This window comes from Eublepharis macularius, chromosome 14 (genome assembly GCF_028583425.1).
Source record: "Eublepharis macularius isolate TG4126 chromosome 14, MPM_Emac_v1.0, whole genome shotgun sequence".
NCBI classification, from domain to species: domain Eukaryota; kingdom Metazoa; phylum Chordata; class Lepidosauria; order Squamata; family Eublepharidae; genus Eublepharis; species Eublepharis macularius.
In genome coordinates this window covers 61,231,068-61,245,390 of record NC_072803.1, presented here as the reverse complement: position 1 = coordinate 61,245,390, position 14,323 = coordinate 61,231,068, and the positions used below count along the sequence as shown (strand labels likewise).

The following is a 14,323-nucleotide window of genomic DNA, read 5'->3' as shown; positions in this document are numbered from 1 at the left end:
TAAGCGATGATAGCTAAATGAAGCCACAACAAAGAAGAATAGGAGCGGAGTGGGGAAGAGCCCCCACTGACTCAACCCAAACAAGCAGGGGGGAAATAGAGGGGTCACATTACAACCTAAAATGTAAAATATATTCCAAAAAGGTACTTATTACGGATGTGAACAAAATATAGGTTAAAAATCCTACCTTTTCATATAGCTGAACTTCATGAGGTTAAAGTGCCACTTTATTTCAACCGCACATTTATGAAACACACTCAAATACATTGGAAACCAAGCCTCAGAGTACAATATCAAATGAAGAGCATTGTGTGAGTACTGTCTTTGGTCTACAGCAAGATTTGTATTATACCACACAATACAAGAGATAAAGCATCGGGAGCATTTCTGTATTGGTTCCTGAATGTGTGGGTGTGTTTGATTATAAATATTGTACAGTTGACCACTGAGGAAGGCCTTAGGGCCAAAACACGTACGGTCTGTTTTTGTGTGGGTCATTGGACTGTATCATCATCTGTGTATAGAGCATGTTTTAGCAATTTTTTTTAACATACGCTTGTAGCCTGCCATTCAGGCCTTATGTTTTTAAACTTGTTTTTAACCTATGTTTTGTGCACATCCATAAAAAATACTTTTTTGGAATATATTTTACAATTTAAGTTTTTAGCTAAATGGAGTCTCTGTGCTTAGAAGCAGTATGCCTCTGTATACAGGCCTGAGGAACAGGGGAGGGAAAAGAATGCACGTTTAACCAAACCGCGTAGAGAGTTTACGATTAAATGATCTGTGTTGCTTAGGCCTTGTAATATGAAATGCTTCGTAGATCCTAGCTGTTTTCAGTTGAAGGACTGAAAACCCTTCAGCATGTACCAGTGTCCCCAGCAACCTGGCTAGCCTCAGTATTTTCCAGCCAGCACTTTGATGGGGAGGAGGGAGGAATGTTTCTTCTCTCCAAAACAGCTGATTCTGGGAAATCTGGGTAAGAGGAGGCTTTGCGTGTTGAAGTTCTTTCATGGCAGTAATGATGCTTTTGTCTATTCTGAGATTTATTTTTTCACATTTTTATATTAGTGTGCAAGGAGGTCCTGCAGTAGCTGGTAATTTTTTTTTGTGGGCTTTTAAAAAAATAGAATTGATCTTTGATTCTACAAGAATTAAGAGGATGTGAAAACCTAAACATTGTACACCGCTTCTGTTTTCCCCCATCACCTTACATTTCACCCCTCCAACATAGAGGTCACGCTTATAAAGTATCCCCTCCAACACATGCCAAGGATCCCTGCCCTCCCTTAGTTTGTTCTAAGCCTTTCAAGAAGCCATTGGGTGCCATGCCCCAGATCACAATGAAGGAATGAACTCTCTCTAGTGAGTTTCCCTTGGATGAACTGGTGTTTGGCTCTGCCATGGAGATGGGATTCCACAAAGGTGTTGTGAAATGCATAAAATTCGGCTTAGGGTATACCCTGAAGGCACACTGTGTAGCTATCTTTCTGAAGCTAAGCAGATTTTAAGTCTGGGCAGGGCCTGAATGGGAGACATGCTACCAAGTCTGCGCTATGAAGGTAGAGAGGTGGGATAATAAATGTTTTAAAAAACCACAGTGAATAGAGGCCAACCTGTCTGAACATCTGTTTTTGTGTGTGTATGTCTAGAGACGAAGCAGGCACCCCCCAAAAGTGTGACAGCAACCCAGGTGAGAGATGGCTAGCTCCGTTATTATTACTATTCTTATTACAAATCAGTGAAAATTCAAAAGCAAATTTACAGTGAAGTTTTTTTCAGAGTATAAAAAGGGTACTTCAGCGGTGTTTCAGATGACAAAATATTGATGCAGCAAGGCATATACGGGCTCACTGTTCTTCAGGCCAGGTTCAGCCATGCCAAACTATTGGCCCGTTCAGATGTCACGCCTGGCCTCATACTCCACTCTGCTGCAGCTGGTGCAAACATAGCTGGTCTGTCATGCCTGCACACACTTCCTCCTTCCTCCTCTTCCTCCCCCTTCTCATGCAGAACCTGAGAAGCAGCTGCCCTCAAGAGAAAACAAAACTCTCCATTTGTTTTGAGGTCAAACTGCAGGTGCCTGGGCAAGCTGGAGTTTGCCTACCCCAAAAGATGACAAAGGTGGAGGGGAAACAGCCCCGCAGAAGAAGGGTAACCAGAGAGATTGGAACAGAAGAAGTGAATGAAATATAACTGCACAAAAAGTAGAAGAGGGGAGCACGCAGGCACACCAGGCAAGCCACATCTGAGCCTGCTGTAGCAAGTCGAAGTTTAGTTGCAGCCTAAATTAACATCTGAATTAAGTCATTTTCTGATAAAGCTAATTTATGGTCAGTCTTACAATTGGAGCCCAAGTTTTGTTTCGTTTGTAAATTATTACTTTATTTCAGTTTCTTTCCACGAGCTGCAAATTCTATATTAATTAAAATAAGCGTTAAAAACCCATCCCAGCATCGAAACATAAACCATAAAAGCAGACCATTGACAGCTTACAGTAAGTATTAAACAAACAGCTCCGTAATTAAAAGCCTGGGTGAGCAGAAACGGTTTGGCCTAATGACTGAAAGAGGGTCTGTTCCCTTAGTGGCCTCATCAGTCATGAATGTGAGCAAACGGGAGTGAGCCACAGACGTGTAGACAGGGAAAATTCCACCATCACCTTGGGCATTTGCTCATGCAGCAGAGGAGAACCTTGGTTCGTGCTGCAGCCAGTAGAAGCGGACGTTGCTGGTTCCCTGGCTGCTTTGGCATATGGCTCATACTAAAAAAAAGAAGCTGACAAAGAAGGGGACGATCAGGGCTATCCTAAGCAGACTTGTACACTGCAAGACCAGTGCCTTCATTCAACATGGAAGGGTGCAACTCGGCAAGGATTGCTTAACAAAATGCCTGCCATGGCTGTACCCGAGACCTTTCCTTGCTGCGCATCTCCTTGCTGTGTATTGGCAGAGGCACCTTCTCCTGTCCAGTGATCTGGAGTCTGTGCCATACTAGCAGGTGAACCAGCTGGTCCGCTTCCTTGCCTTATTAGGCAGAGTAGGAGAGAATGCACATGCTCTCCCCCACAAGCAGCTTCCCCACCATCGGAGAAGGATGTGCACATACAAAACCCGTGGATGTACATTAGCTCCGTGTGGGGAGTCTAGAAGCACCGTTTGGAAATGCGCTTTTTTTGTTGCGCGGTTAACATTCTTCCACAGCAGGAACTTGCCTCGTATTCGCGGTGAATTGGAAGACGCTGATCTTGCTTTGCTATCTTGCCTCAGGTGGCTGCTGAGAATTCGCACCCCTATCGGAACATACCAGGTGGCCTTTCTTTTCAGGTGGGTTTTCCCCTTAGCTGTGGTTTGTGTATGAGATGCCTGTGGGGGGTGGGGGGGCGTCCCTATGCGTCCCTTCTATGCCTACATGCCATAATCTCCTCCTCCATTCCTAAAGCTTTCCGTTCCGTTTCAAGACAACACAGCTCTCAGTGATGGTTTTGAAACCATGAGTTTTCTTTCACCAGCTTAAAATATGAATGTCCTACCTCACCAGGATGGCTTGTGACATGTTGTTGAAAATTCATAACAATAACACGGGGGAAAGCTCCAAGTAAGCCAGTTTAAGCAGCACCAAAGGGAATGAGGTGTTTTGTGTTCCGCCAAACCAAAGAAGAATGGATTTGAAAATATACCATTTGCATTAAAAAGAGACTAGAGCTAGAGCCAGAAACAGTGAATGCCTGATTCAGACAAAGCTGGAACTGAGAAGGAGAGGCTCTAACCAAATGCCAAAGGAAACAGAATTTTGCACAGTAGCTGAAGCGTAATGAATCTGGCAGCAGGCATACTGCTACGGGGAGGACAGTCTAAAGTCACAACGCTGTCACCATAAGGGTCTTGTGTCTGGCCATTGCTCACCAGGCAGGGCACACAGAGAAGACCCCTTTAGCAGATCTTAACTGCCGGGTAAGCTTGGATTGGAGCCTGCAAGCCTTTAAATACTTTGGTATCCAGACCATTTAGGATGTTAAAGATAAGCACCAGCACGTGCAAGCGAGGCTGGCAACTAGTGGTGTTCTCTTCAGAAGCAAGAGGTGTCGCTTGCATCTTATACCAGGCAGGTGGAGGGGTGATGTGCAAAGCCAGTAACTTCTCCTCTCCGTGCTTTTCAGTTTCTTTTCAACGTCTCAGAGAGCCAGGAAGGCCTTTACAGCCTCCATTTCCACAAATGCATCGGCAAGAGCCTGCAGAGCAAGCCTTTCAGCCTTGACGTGAGTTGGCTGTCTTCCTTTCTAACTGCGTGTTTCCAACTAGGTCTCCGCAACTTGGAAACAAGTAAAAGTCATCAGGATTCTGGTGTTGGGTGTTGGCATCCTCAGGCAGCTGCTGGGGCCCTTGTGCTTGGAGGTCTCAGTGCCAGCTCTGCTGCTCCATGCCCAGACTCCTGAGTGAACAAGCAGTGGCAAGGAGCAGCAGTTGCTGGCAGCTCACTCCTCTGGTCCTGAAGATGGTTGGGTGGGCTCAGTCCCCATCACTTGCTCACCCAGCCCAGTGCAGGGTTGGGACATCTTGCTAAGCGCTCCTCAAAACCTGAAAGTTTGCAGAAACTTCACAGAACATAGTCTTGGCTGCTAAATTCAGCTCCCAAAGGATCTCTGTATTTTTTTTTAAAATCAGATTTCTGGCTATCTTGAGATATTGTGGTATCTTTTCAGAAGCTAGGAAAGTTTCCACTCTAGTTTTTGCCTTTCCACCCTGCAAACGTAGGTGGTATTTGCTGAAAAATAACACCTGCGCACCAGAGGAACCCCAGTCTGCAAAGGACATCCAGCGTACCATATATATTTTTGATTCGTCTAGCTACAAGGAGAGTTCATTAAATCTCTGCAAAAAGGATGAGCACGGGTAGAATTGTGCATTCCAACGAAAACCTAGGGTTTCCAACCCATGTTTTTCCTTGTAAGACGAGGTCATTCTTTTTCTCTTGACAAATATAAATCCAAATGCTGCATCCTTATATTTTGAAGATTATCCCCTAGCTGGATTCCTTTTCAAGGGAAGCTACGGGTGGCTCCTGGAATATGGGCTTTCTAAGGATAAGTGAAAGAATGGGCCGTTGTAGCTGCCTGCGACATGACTTGGAGTCTAGCTTTCACTAGTGGCCTTTTCCCAACTAGAATCCACATTTTTGGAGTAGGTTGGGAGAAATAGCATTGGCGGGGGCACTTAGTGGAGAAGGTTATACGTTCCTTGGAACGTATGGAAAAGGTTATACGTTCCTTTTAGCCAGCTGGTTCATTTTAGCTTGGCAGGAGAGGGTTTGGGAAGCAAGTGTTTTAATGAGAATCCTCCACGGCTATGTAAAGAGGAACGAGCCTTTGCTTTAAAGTGGTATGAGAGAGAGGCATGCTGGTTATTCCTAGGATAGGAGTGCCCTGAACACACCGTGCAGCCTCTGAGTACCCCCTTGAGAGTCACAACTCCTCTTGGTTTCATGCTTCCTTCATCTTGGCGTCTGATTAAGTTAGTCCTAGTTCGTGAAAGATTATGCTGGAACGAAATCTTACTAGTCTTTCAGGTGCTACAAAACTCCTGTTTTAGGTTTACGGTTCCTTCGCTTTCAGATAGAGATTCAAGAGAAGAATCCTGGCAGCTACCTCTCAGCAGGAGAAATCCCTCTCCCCAAGCTCTATGTTTCCATGGCACTTTTCTTCTTCATCTCAGGAGTAGCATGGATCCACATCCTTCGGAAGTGCAGGTGAACGCTGCATTGGAACTCATGTACCAGTTTGATGCTATCAGACTTGCACTCATCTGGGGCTTGGGGTGGCTAGTTCAGGGCAGAAAACCATTATTCCTCCTTTCAGGTGTGTGTACACAGTTCAGATCCATACGCCTTTTGCTTATTAATCAGCAAAGGTTAGAGGGGTCTGTACCATAAGATCCCTTCCTGTCTTGACAGGATCCATTTTCCAGCTTGTTTGCGAATGCAGAAGGAATCGTGATTTAGTTGGGGCCTGACCAGGGTGGGGGAGAGGAAACGGCACGTTTGCCAGGGTGGGGAGTGCAGATCGTCTAATAAAGTCTGTGGGTCCCTTGGGAGAAGGGGAAGAATCAGTGCTGGCATTGAAAGAAGCAAAGCGATTGGAGGGTGGAAAAGGATGAAATATTGGGAGATGTGCTTTGAAGCAATGTCCAAGTCGGAAATGTGAGCGCTCAAGTAACTTGCAAATTCCCCCTTCTGTTGTAAGCAAACACTTAAATCGGTGCAAGTGGCTGCTTTTATTTCCAGCTTCTGGAACCGACGGTATCTTATCGCTTTGTCTTTAGATACCCTACTGCAAAAGCAGGCCATACTTTAGAGTTGCTCTTACCCTTTTGAGCTTCTGATGACCTTTTAACTCTGCTGCCGCCTCCTTACAGGGCAGACGTGTTCAAGATTCACTGGCTTATGGCAGCTCTTCCTTTCACCAAATCCCTTTCTTTGGTCTTCCATGCAGTAAGTAACCTCTCCTTTCATCTCTTTCTCTGTTAACACTGGGAAATGAGCATCATGGAGGACACCAGAGACACACCAAATGGGACATACTTGTGTGCAACTAAAGTCTTTTCTCCAAAGGATTTCTGCATACGTCATGCTGATAATATAAGTGTTGCTGGAATGCAAGAGTTCCAGGCAAGGCAGGAGGGACAGTCACCTCAGTACAGAGATTCAACTGTCTCGTTTGCCCTGGGGAAGTGTGCACATGTGGGAAGAGCAGCAGCTTGAGCCTCCCAAGGAGTCTCAGTGCAGTTTGGCGCTTCCTGATTCCAGCTGAGCTCTAGCTGTTGATCAGTGACAGGAAAACAGGACATGGATCGTTATTAATTCAGTGCAGGAGCTTATATATTCTCTCCATCCTGCACTACCCAGATGTGAGTTATCTGCCCTTTACTGTCTTCTTGCTCAGCGCAAACCTAGCCAGGAAACTGGTGTTGGAGATCAAGGTGTATCACGTGATTTGCTCTGTCCTCTTGCAGTGTTTCTTAGCCAGGCTTGTCAAATCGCCCTGAGGGTTCCCTCTTTTAGGTCCCAATTCCTGGGGAGAGAACAGGCTGAATCGTTGCCCGGTTCCCTCTTAAGTCAAACATTCAGATGCCAATCAAAAAGTCTGTGAGCTGACCTATGCCTTTGCCCTCCAGATCGACTACCACTACATCTCCACCCAAGGCTTCCCCATTGAAGGCTGGGCCGTGGTCTACTACATCACTCACCTGTAAGTGTACAAACCAAATTGTAGGTCAGATGCAGGGAGGCATGATGTTGACTTCATAGATCCCTTCAAATATTGACATGGCCTAGCGCATATTAACATCAAGACTTGTAATGGAAATCGTTTCCCTGTGTTTAAAAAAACCCCCCGAAAAGCCTCCATCTTTGGCAGATGCAGTTGCTTCCTCCACAACCTCACAATGTAAAAATGGAAAATTCTAAGGAAGTAAGAAGAGGGGTTGTGCTGCTCTAAAGCAAGTAACGGTGAAGCTGTGTGGGATTTCCACTTGGGCCAACCCAACACACCCTCCATTACACTAAATTAAGCAGTATGAAAGGAGAGAGACGTACTCATGGTGGGGCAGGCTGCAGGGGAGGTTGGTGTTAATCCCTCAGATGCATTGAAATAAGCAAGTAAGAGGATCTTTTAGTCCACATGGCTGTGTTACAAAGGGAGCCATCCCATTTCCGGCGAATACAAGGCTGCCTCTTTCCTGGTAATGGTGGCATTCTCTTCCAGCTCAAAGGAGACTTTTGGCACAAGAGGCTCTCATAGGCATGTCTGGGAATGGAATCTCATAACTGAACCTCCAGTGTCAGTAAAATCTCCTTGTGCTCAGAGGGAAGCCCCCCCGTTACAGGATCTAGCCTATTAAAACAATTTAAAGTATTTGATCTTCAACTCTTATGATTACAGCAGTGCAATTAGCATCGCATGGACATATGCCTAAGCTTTAAAAATGGCCGATCGTAACATGCATAATGTATTTCCATATATCTTTGCACATGCACAAGGAGAGCCTTAGTGGCAGAGCAGGTATATTGGCTTTTACACAGCACCAAGGAAAGAACCCAGAGGGCTGTGGGTGGGTGTCCCATGTGTGGTGTGGTTCTTTATGAATTATAGACTAGAATCTTTTTGCTGGTTAGCACGAGCATATAGTGCTTCTGAACATGAGATATGATCCACAGTGTTCCTCAGATAAATCCGGTTATGGGCATGGACATTCTGCTGTATCTTACCAAGTGTGGGTTGATACATCCATCCCTTTCCAGAAAAAATGCTTCTGAATTGTTGTGATCAGTTGCTCAGGGAGGGGGCCTTTATTGGCCTGAAAGATGGTTTTATTTCAGCAAGCTTAGACAGATTTGGCTGTGTTTTTAAATCCTTGTCTTCTGCTTTTCTATTTGTGTGTGTGTGTGTGTGTGTGTGTTTATGCTTTTTACCTTGATGGCTGGGTAGTGTGTTCTTGCAACTTGGTGTTATACTGTTATCCTCCTAGAGTTTTGAGGTGGTGAGATAGAAGCGCATTCAATAAATAAATCAAATACCTGTCATATAAAAGCCATTTCCTATCATCATGCTCTGGTGATGACCAAGAAACAGAGCCTAAACAGAGGCAGTGCTGGTAGAAGCACGTGTCATCGCTAAGGTCACTGTTACTCAAATAGGCAGTCTCCTAATTAGGGGGGGGGGTTTAGCTTAAAGGAGACAAACGAAGGGGGGGGTTACTTGGATTCTCCACCTATTTTTACAGGGATTATTCCCTTAAGAGAACTCTTGAAATGATCCTGCCAGATGTTCAACCAGAAAGATTTTATTAAAAGAGAAATGAAAGGCAATAATAACAACAACAACAACATTCAATTTATATACCACCCTTCAGGACAACTTAATGCCCACTCAGAGCGGTTTACAAAGTGTGTTATGATTATCCTCACAACAATCACCCTGTGAGGTGGGTGGGGCTGAGAGAGCTCCAAGAAGCTGTGACTGACCCAAGGTCACCCAGCTGGCTTCAAGCAGAGGAGTGGGGGATCAAACCCGGCTCTCCAGATTAGAGTCCTGCCGCTCTTAACCACTACACTGAACTGGCTCTTTCTCACTCTCCTTCAACAGGAAATGAGATAAAACTCTGCCTGTTTCTCCAGTCACCTGTCCATTGAACAAAACCACTTCTAAAGGCCATTTTCTAGGTTCCCCCAAGCAGCAGAAGGGAGGTGCATTCTGACTAGGGGTAGGGCCTTCACAGCACTACCGAATAGTTTCCATCATCGCATCTGGCAACTGCCTTCATTGCTGGCATTTAGGTGCCAGGCAAAGACCATTTACCGCATCAAGCTCTTGGTTGAGCTGCCTTGTTTGCATTTCCTTTTGGTCTCTTACATGTTTTGTTACTTGTTGGTTTGACAGATCTTTAGTAAAATTTTAGTTTATAGTTGACGGTTTGTTCTCAGAACAAAGCTATTTGGAGAAAATTCTTACATGAAAAAAGAGAAATTGAAATTTAATTTTATGAAAGGTGGTCCCCAAGCAAATTTGAATCCTGATAGCAGTGAAATGTTTGCCCACAGCTTCCTTCACCAGGCAGCAAAAAATGTTGTCTCACTGTAAGATATTTCATCTGTCTTCTAGTTTTGTATGTAGTCTGTAAATGTACGGATCTGTACGGAATGTCGTGCTCTGTAAACTGAGAACCTCTTAAAGGAAAGACGACACCAAACGCATTATGGTCAGTTTGTGTAGCACAATACACTTCTAGTCCCTGAACGGTCTGTAAAATACAACACCTTATCAAGAATATAAAAGTTGGCCATTCCTGCTCTAGGTCAAGATGCTAAGCTTGGTTATATTAGAAGGGCTAATTCTAGATTCAGACCAGAGGAAAACACTGTAATGAACAGACATGAACTTCATTTTAAACTGGGCATCTTTCTTTAATCCTGCAACTTCAGACCCTGCTAGGGAAAGTTTTCTTTGATAAAAAGGCAGACATGGAACGTCAGGTGACAGGCACCCACTGTTCATCCTTATATCAAGTTCTTCAACTAATTAAATCTGGTTTGGAAACAAAAGTCAGTATATATTTCAAACACATTTTGAAAGGGAGCTCTGTTCTGAAAGAAGGCAGGCTATGTACGTTTTACATAATTTGAAATAACTCTTTTTTTTAATAAACCAGGCTGAAAGGCGCCCTACTATTCATCACCATCGCCCTCATTGGCACCGGCTGGGCCTTTATTAAGCACATTCTTTCTGATAAGGACAAGAAAATCTTCATGATTGTCATCCCACTGCAGGTAAGGCCAGTAGAAATTTCTAGCATTTGTTCCTCACCCCCAGTTCCCCTTTAAGAAGGGAGTGCTGTGTGTATACATTGGTAGGGTGACATGGACGCGGCCATCTTTTTGCAGTTCGCATGCCGTATGCAGTTGCTTGTGTAAGTACGTTGCATAGTCCAAAATATTGGCATGCAGGGGAAGGTGGGTGTATAACAGCAGCAGCAGCAACAACAACAACATTCGATTTATATACTGCCCTTCAGGACAACTTAATGCCCACTCAGAGTGGTTTACAAAGTATGTTACTATTATTCCCACAGCAAAACACCCTGTGAGGTGGGTGGGGCTGAGAGAGCTCCAGAGAGCCATGACTAGCCCAAGGTCACCCAGCTGGCTTCAAGTGGAGGAGTGGGGAATCAAACCCAGCTCTCCAGATTAGAGTCCTGCTGCTCTTAACCACTACACCAAACTGGCTCTCAACCAGAGTTTCAGCCCCCAGCTACTGTTCCCAAAGCGCTGGTGCACAGCCGCTGAGACCCCTAGTAGCACTCTGGGGGGTTGAGATCCCCTGATTTATCAAGACCTCACAGTCTCCGGGTTTGTTCTGGGAGAACATGCACACAAGCGGTCAGAAACTCCAAGCACCGGCTTAAATGTAGGTGTTCTTTATTAATTCATGAGAGTGTGTCCAAAGCAGGAACCACATCAGAAGGCACAAGCAAAAGGCAATAAAATAACAACAGCTTTCCTAATTCTGGCTAAAACTGTCTGACTAGACATACTTGAATTTCTCTGAAGCTTCCAGGTGGGTCATACTCACAGAGTCCAAAACTGTGCTCTGGTCATCGTAGGACCTGACGATGGAGCAAAGTCTCTCACATACTAATAGAATAATGGTTGCAGTAGAATGGCCAAGCCAGATGTCCAAGCGAGAGAGCGTGATCCCGTGTGCTGTAAGGAGCCATCTTTTCTAGGACTCAGCCAGTCGGGGCACACTTTGATATCGGTGTTGCTAGGCCTGAGAAAGCAGGAAGGGCAAGCAGAGCTGAGACTCCCTTCCACCCAAGGACATCTTGGTCTGCAACCACAGGCTGCAGGTGCACTTAATTAAGGAGCCTGTTTATTCCATTCTCAGAGGGGCAAGCCAGAACTGGGCCTGTGAGAACTTACAAGCCTGAACCAAAGTGCTCAGGCCAGGCATGTATACGTGTGGCTGTTCTACACAGCGGGTGTTGCCAGGAAACCTTAAAAGCATTGGTTGTTGTGGGTTTTCCGGGCTGTATTGCCGTGGTCTTGGCATTGTAGTTCCTGACGTTTCGCCAGCAGCTGTGGCTGGCGAAACGTCAGGAACTACAATGCCAAGACCACGGCAATACAGCCTGGAAAACCCACAACAACCATCGTTCTCCGGCCGTGAAAGCCTTCGACAATACATCTTAAAAGCATTGTTTGAAACCTCACTTTTCTGCAACTTCAGAAGTCTCCTTGTGCAGGTGAATCTGTTGGCAGTTGGTCCCATCCACCTTCCCAAAGTCAAAGATCCCAAGTACTACAGCAGTGGCCAGTCTTGAATGGGCGTACTCCTATTCCCAGAGAACCCTTTACAGCAGAGACATGTAGATTCTTTGCAGCATGTATATGCTGTGATGGAGGCTCTTGGAAAGTAACAGGTCTGTAGGTCATTCAGTAAATATGTGTTCAGTGTGCCAGAGCCTTCCCTTCTCCATGTAAACAGTCCAGATTCTGCACTATAAAAGCAAAGATCTGTGACCTCTATAAATTATTGTGTAACTTGTATTTACTAGCAAAATTTACTTGCATTGCACAGTTCTGCATAGTCATGGCGAGGGCTGAGAAATTATGCAGGGCACCGAAGCCCCAACAACTGGAAGTCTTATTCAACAATTATTCTTGCTTTTTGGATGTCACTAGATGTTGTTTCTACGCAGTAGAGTATACTGCACCTATGAGGACTAGAAACTTGCTTCTTTTTAAAAAATAAACTTGAGATTCTCAGCAACCTGAATTCTAATCCCTCTTTCTGCTCCTGCAGAATTGCAGCATGCCTTCAAGTGTTCTTTGTATTCCTGTCTTGGTTCTTGGTGTCCTTAATCTCATACTGAAAATGCCTCACTCTTTTATGTCACAAGGTCCTGGCAAATGTGGCCTACATCATCATAGAGTCAACAGAAGAAGGCACGACAGAATACAGCCTGTGGAAAGAGATCCTTTTCCTGGTAGACTTGCTTTGCTGTGGGGCCATCCTGTTTCCAGTTTTATGGTGAGTTGCTGTTAGTGAAGCACTGAAGCTTCTGATTGAGAGCAGGAGGGAAGCGCAAACATCCACCCAGGCCGATGTGACCGTCTTGGTTCCTGCTTAGAAAAGAATTTTTCCCTGCTGATAGTGTGGGTGGAGGCAGATGGGTATGGGGGGGGGGAGGAAATAAGACTACCTGCTTTCTATGCAGAGAGTCCCGGATTCAATCCCCATCATCTCTAGTTAAAGGATCTCCACTGACAACGGTTGGGGAAGATTCTTCCTCTGCCCGAGACCCGGGAGAGCTGCTGCTAAGCAGAGCAGCCAGTGCTGAGGTAGATGGACTGACTGTGTCTAAGGAGCTTCATATGTTTGTGTGAAACTCTTGGAAATGTCATCAAATGACAGTATCCCAGGAATCCCTCTGTCCCCCTCCTTCTCCTGTGCCATAATTTTGCACCGTTTAGGATAAGCAGGTACTGCCTCTGCTGTCATTCCACAAAAATTGTTGCCTGATAAATCAAAGTATAATTGTCAGTATCGTACCCTTGCCTAACACGTTCCCGATTAAGTTGGCGATCTTCACGTTCTGGATTGTGGAGTTTCAGTTTGTAAGCCTGCAAGATATTTGAGGCCCCTACCTAGGATCTGGCAGCCAGTCTTCCTAGCCAGCAGAGGGCGCCCCAGGCTTAACTAGCACCTGAAAGGACCTCTGCACCTTTTGACAGATGGAAGCGAAGATCCGTAGTGATAACTCTCCGCTAATTTTTTGTTCTAGGTCAATAAGACACTTACAGGAGGCTTCTGCAACAGACGGCAAAGGCAAGTGAATCCTTTTTGTTTTGCTCCTTCTGTGCATAATATAAAATCATGAAGCCAGTGAAGAAATTTCACAACAGGCCAAAAGATCTTGGCAATTTTTGGTTCAGTTTTTCTCCTCTTTGAAGCAGGGAGCAGGGGTGGGGTTAAATGTAAAGGTTTGCCTGCCTGCTCTGCATTCGGTTGACATACTCGGGTTTCCTGGTGACGTCATAAATCCACCACCTGTCTTTAGGAACCATTGTCTCGGACTCCCATTTTGGTCATGAACTGTGCCTATTTTTATGGGTATGACTTTGGAAGGCAGGGTGGATCTCTGGATCAGGTTAAAGCACCTGACTGAGGGCCAGAACAGAATTAGAAAGGCCAGCCACGGCCAATTCCAGAAAGCGGATCCAGACAGGTGCAAAAAGGGAAGGAGGAAGCGGGACTGGCAGAGCCAAGGATGCTAGGAGAGGCTTGTAGCAAAGGGAATCATAGGGGAAGGAGCAGGTGGATGCTGAGTGCAGAACAGAATCTGCAAGTTGTGTGGCAGAGGTGCTTAGCCACACCGCCAGAAATCTGGTTCTCTCGCGGCTCACTGTGGATCGAGGCTGTATCACTTGAGGTCTGGGGATCATCGGACCGAATGGTCCTCTAAACAGACCAATGCACATCGGAAGCCAGCGTGTCAGGAGAAGAGTTCTGGTCCGACTGTCATCCTGTCATGTTTTCCGTAGCAACGTTTTGGGGAGTGCTTTCAGAGTGCTTCAGATCTTTGTTTCTTTCATTGCTTCTTTATCCCATACTTCAAGGAAGTCAGGATGGCGTCACACGGTTCCCCTGGTGAGCTTCATGATGGATGGGATATTAACCGCCTCTCTCCCCCAGGCTGGATCGAGGGCTGGCTCGATGCCCGAGCTGTTGCTCGAGATGCCAGCTGGGTGGGTGTAGCATGGGAGGGGG

The 14,323-nt window shown here is 45.6% G+C and overlaps 1 protein-coding gene across 1 annotated transcript in view; it reads left to right on the top strand.

The window, feature by feature from the left end:
- Positions 1-14,323, top strand: part of GPR107 (G protein-coupled receptor 107) — a 57,278-nt gene that overhangs the window by 26,755 nt on the left and 16,200 nt on the right. Inside the window, exons 6-14 of the mRNA XM_054997232.1 lie at positions 1,653-1,693; positions 3,270-3,326; positions 4,160-4,258; positions 5,612-5,745; positions 6,411-6,486; positions 7,170-7,243; positions 10,203-10,320; positions 12,453-12,583; positions 13,338-13,381. Coding sequence (XP_054853207.1) covers positions 1,653-1,693; positions 3,270-3,326; positions 4,160-4,258; positions 5,612-5,745; positions 6,411-6,486; positions 7,170-7,243; positions 10,203-10,320; positions 12,453-12,583; positions 13,338-13,381 — 774 coding nt within the window. The remainder of the gene's footprint in view (positions 1-1,652; positions 1,694-3,269; positions 3,327-4,159; positions 4,259-5,611; positions 5,746-6,410; positions 6,487-7,169; positions 7,244-10,202; positions 10,321-12,452; positions 12,584-13,337; positions 13,382-14,323) is intronic.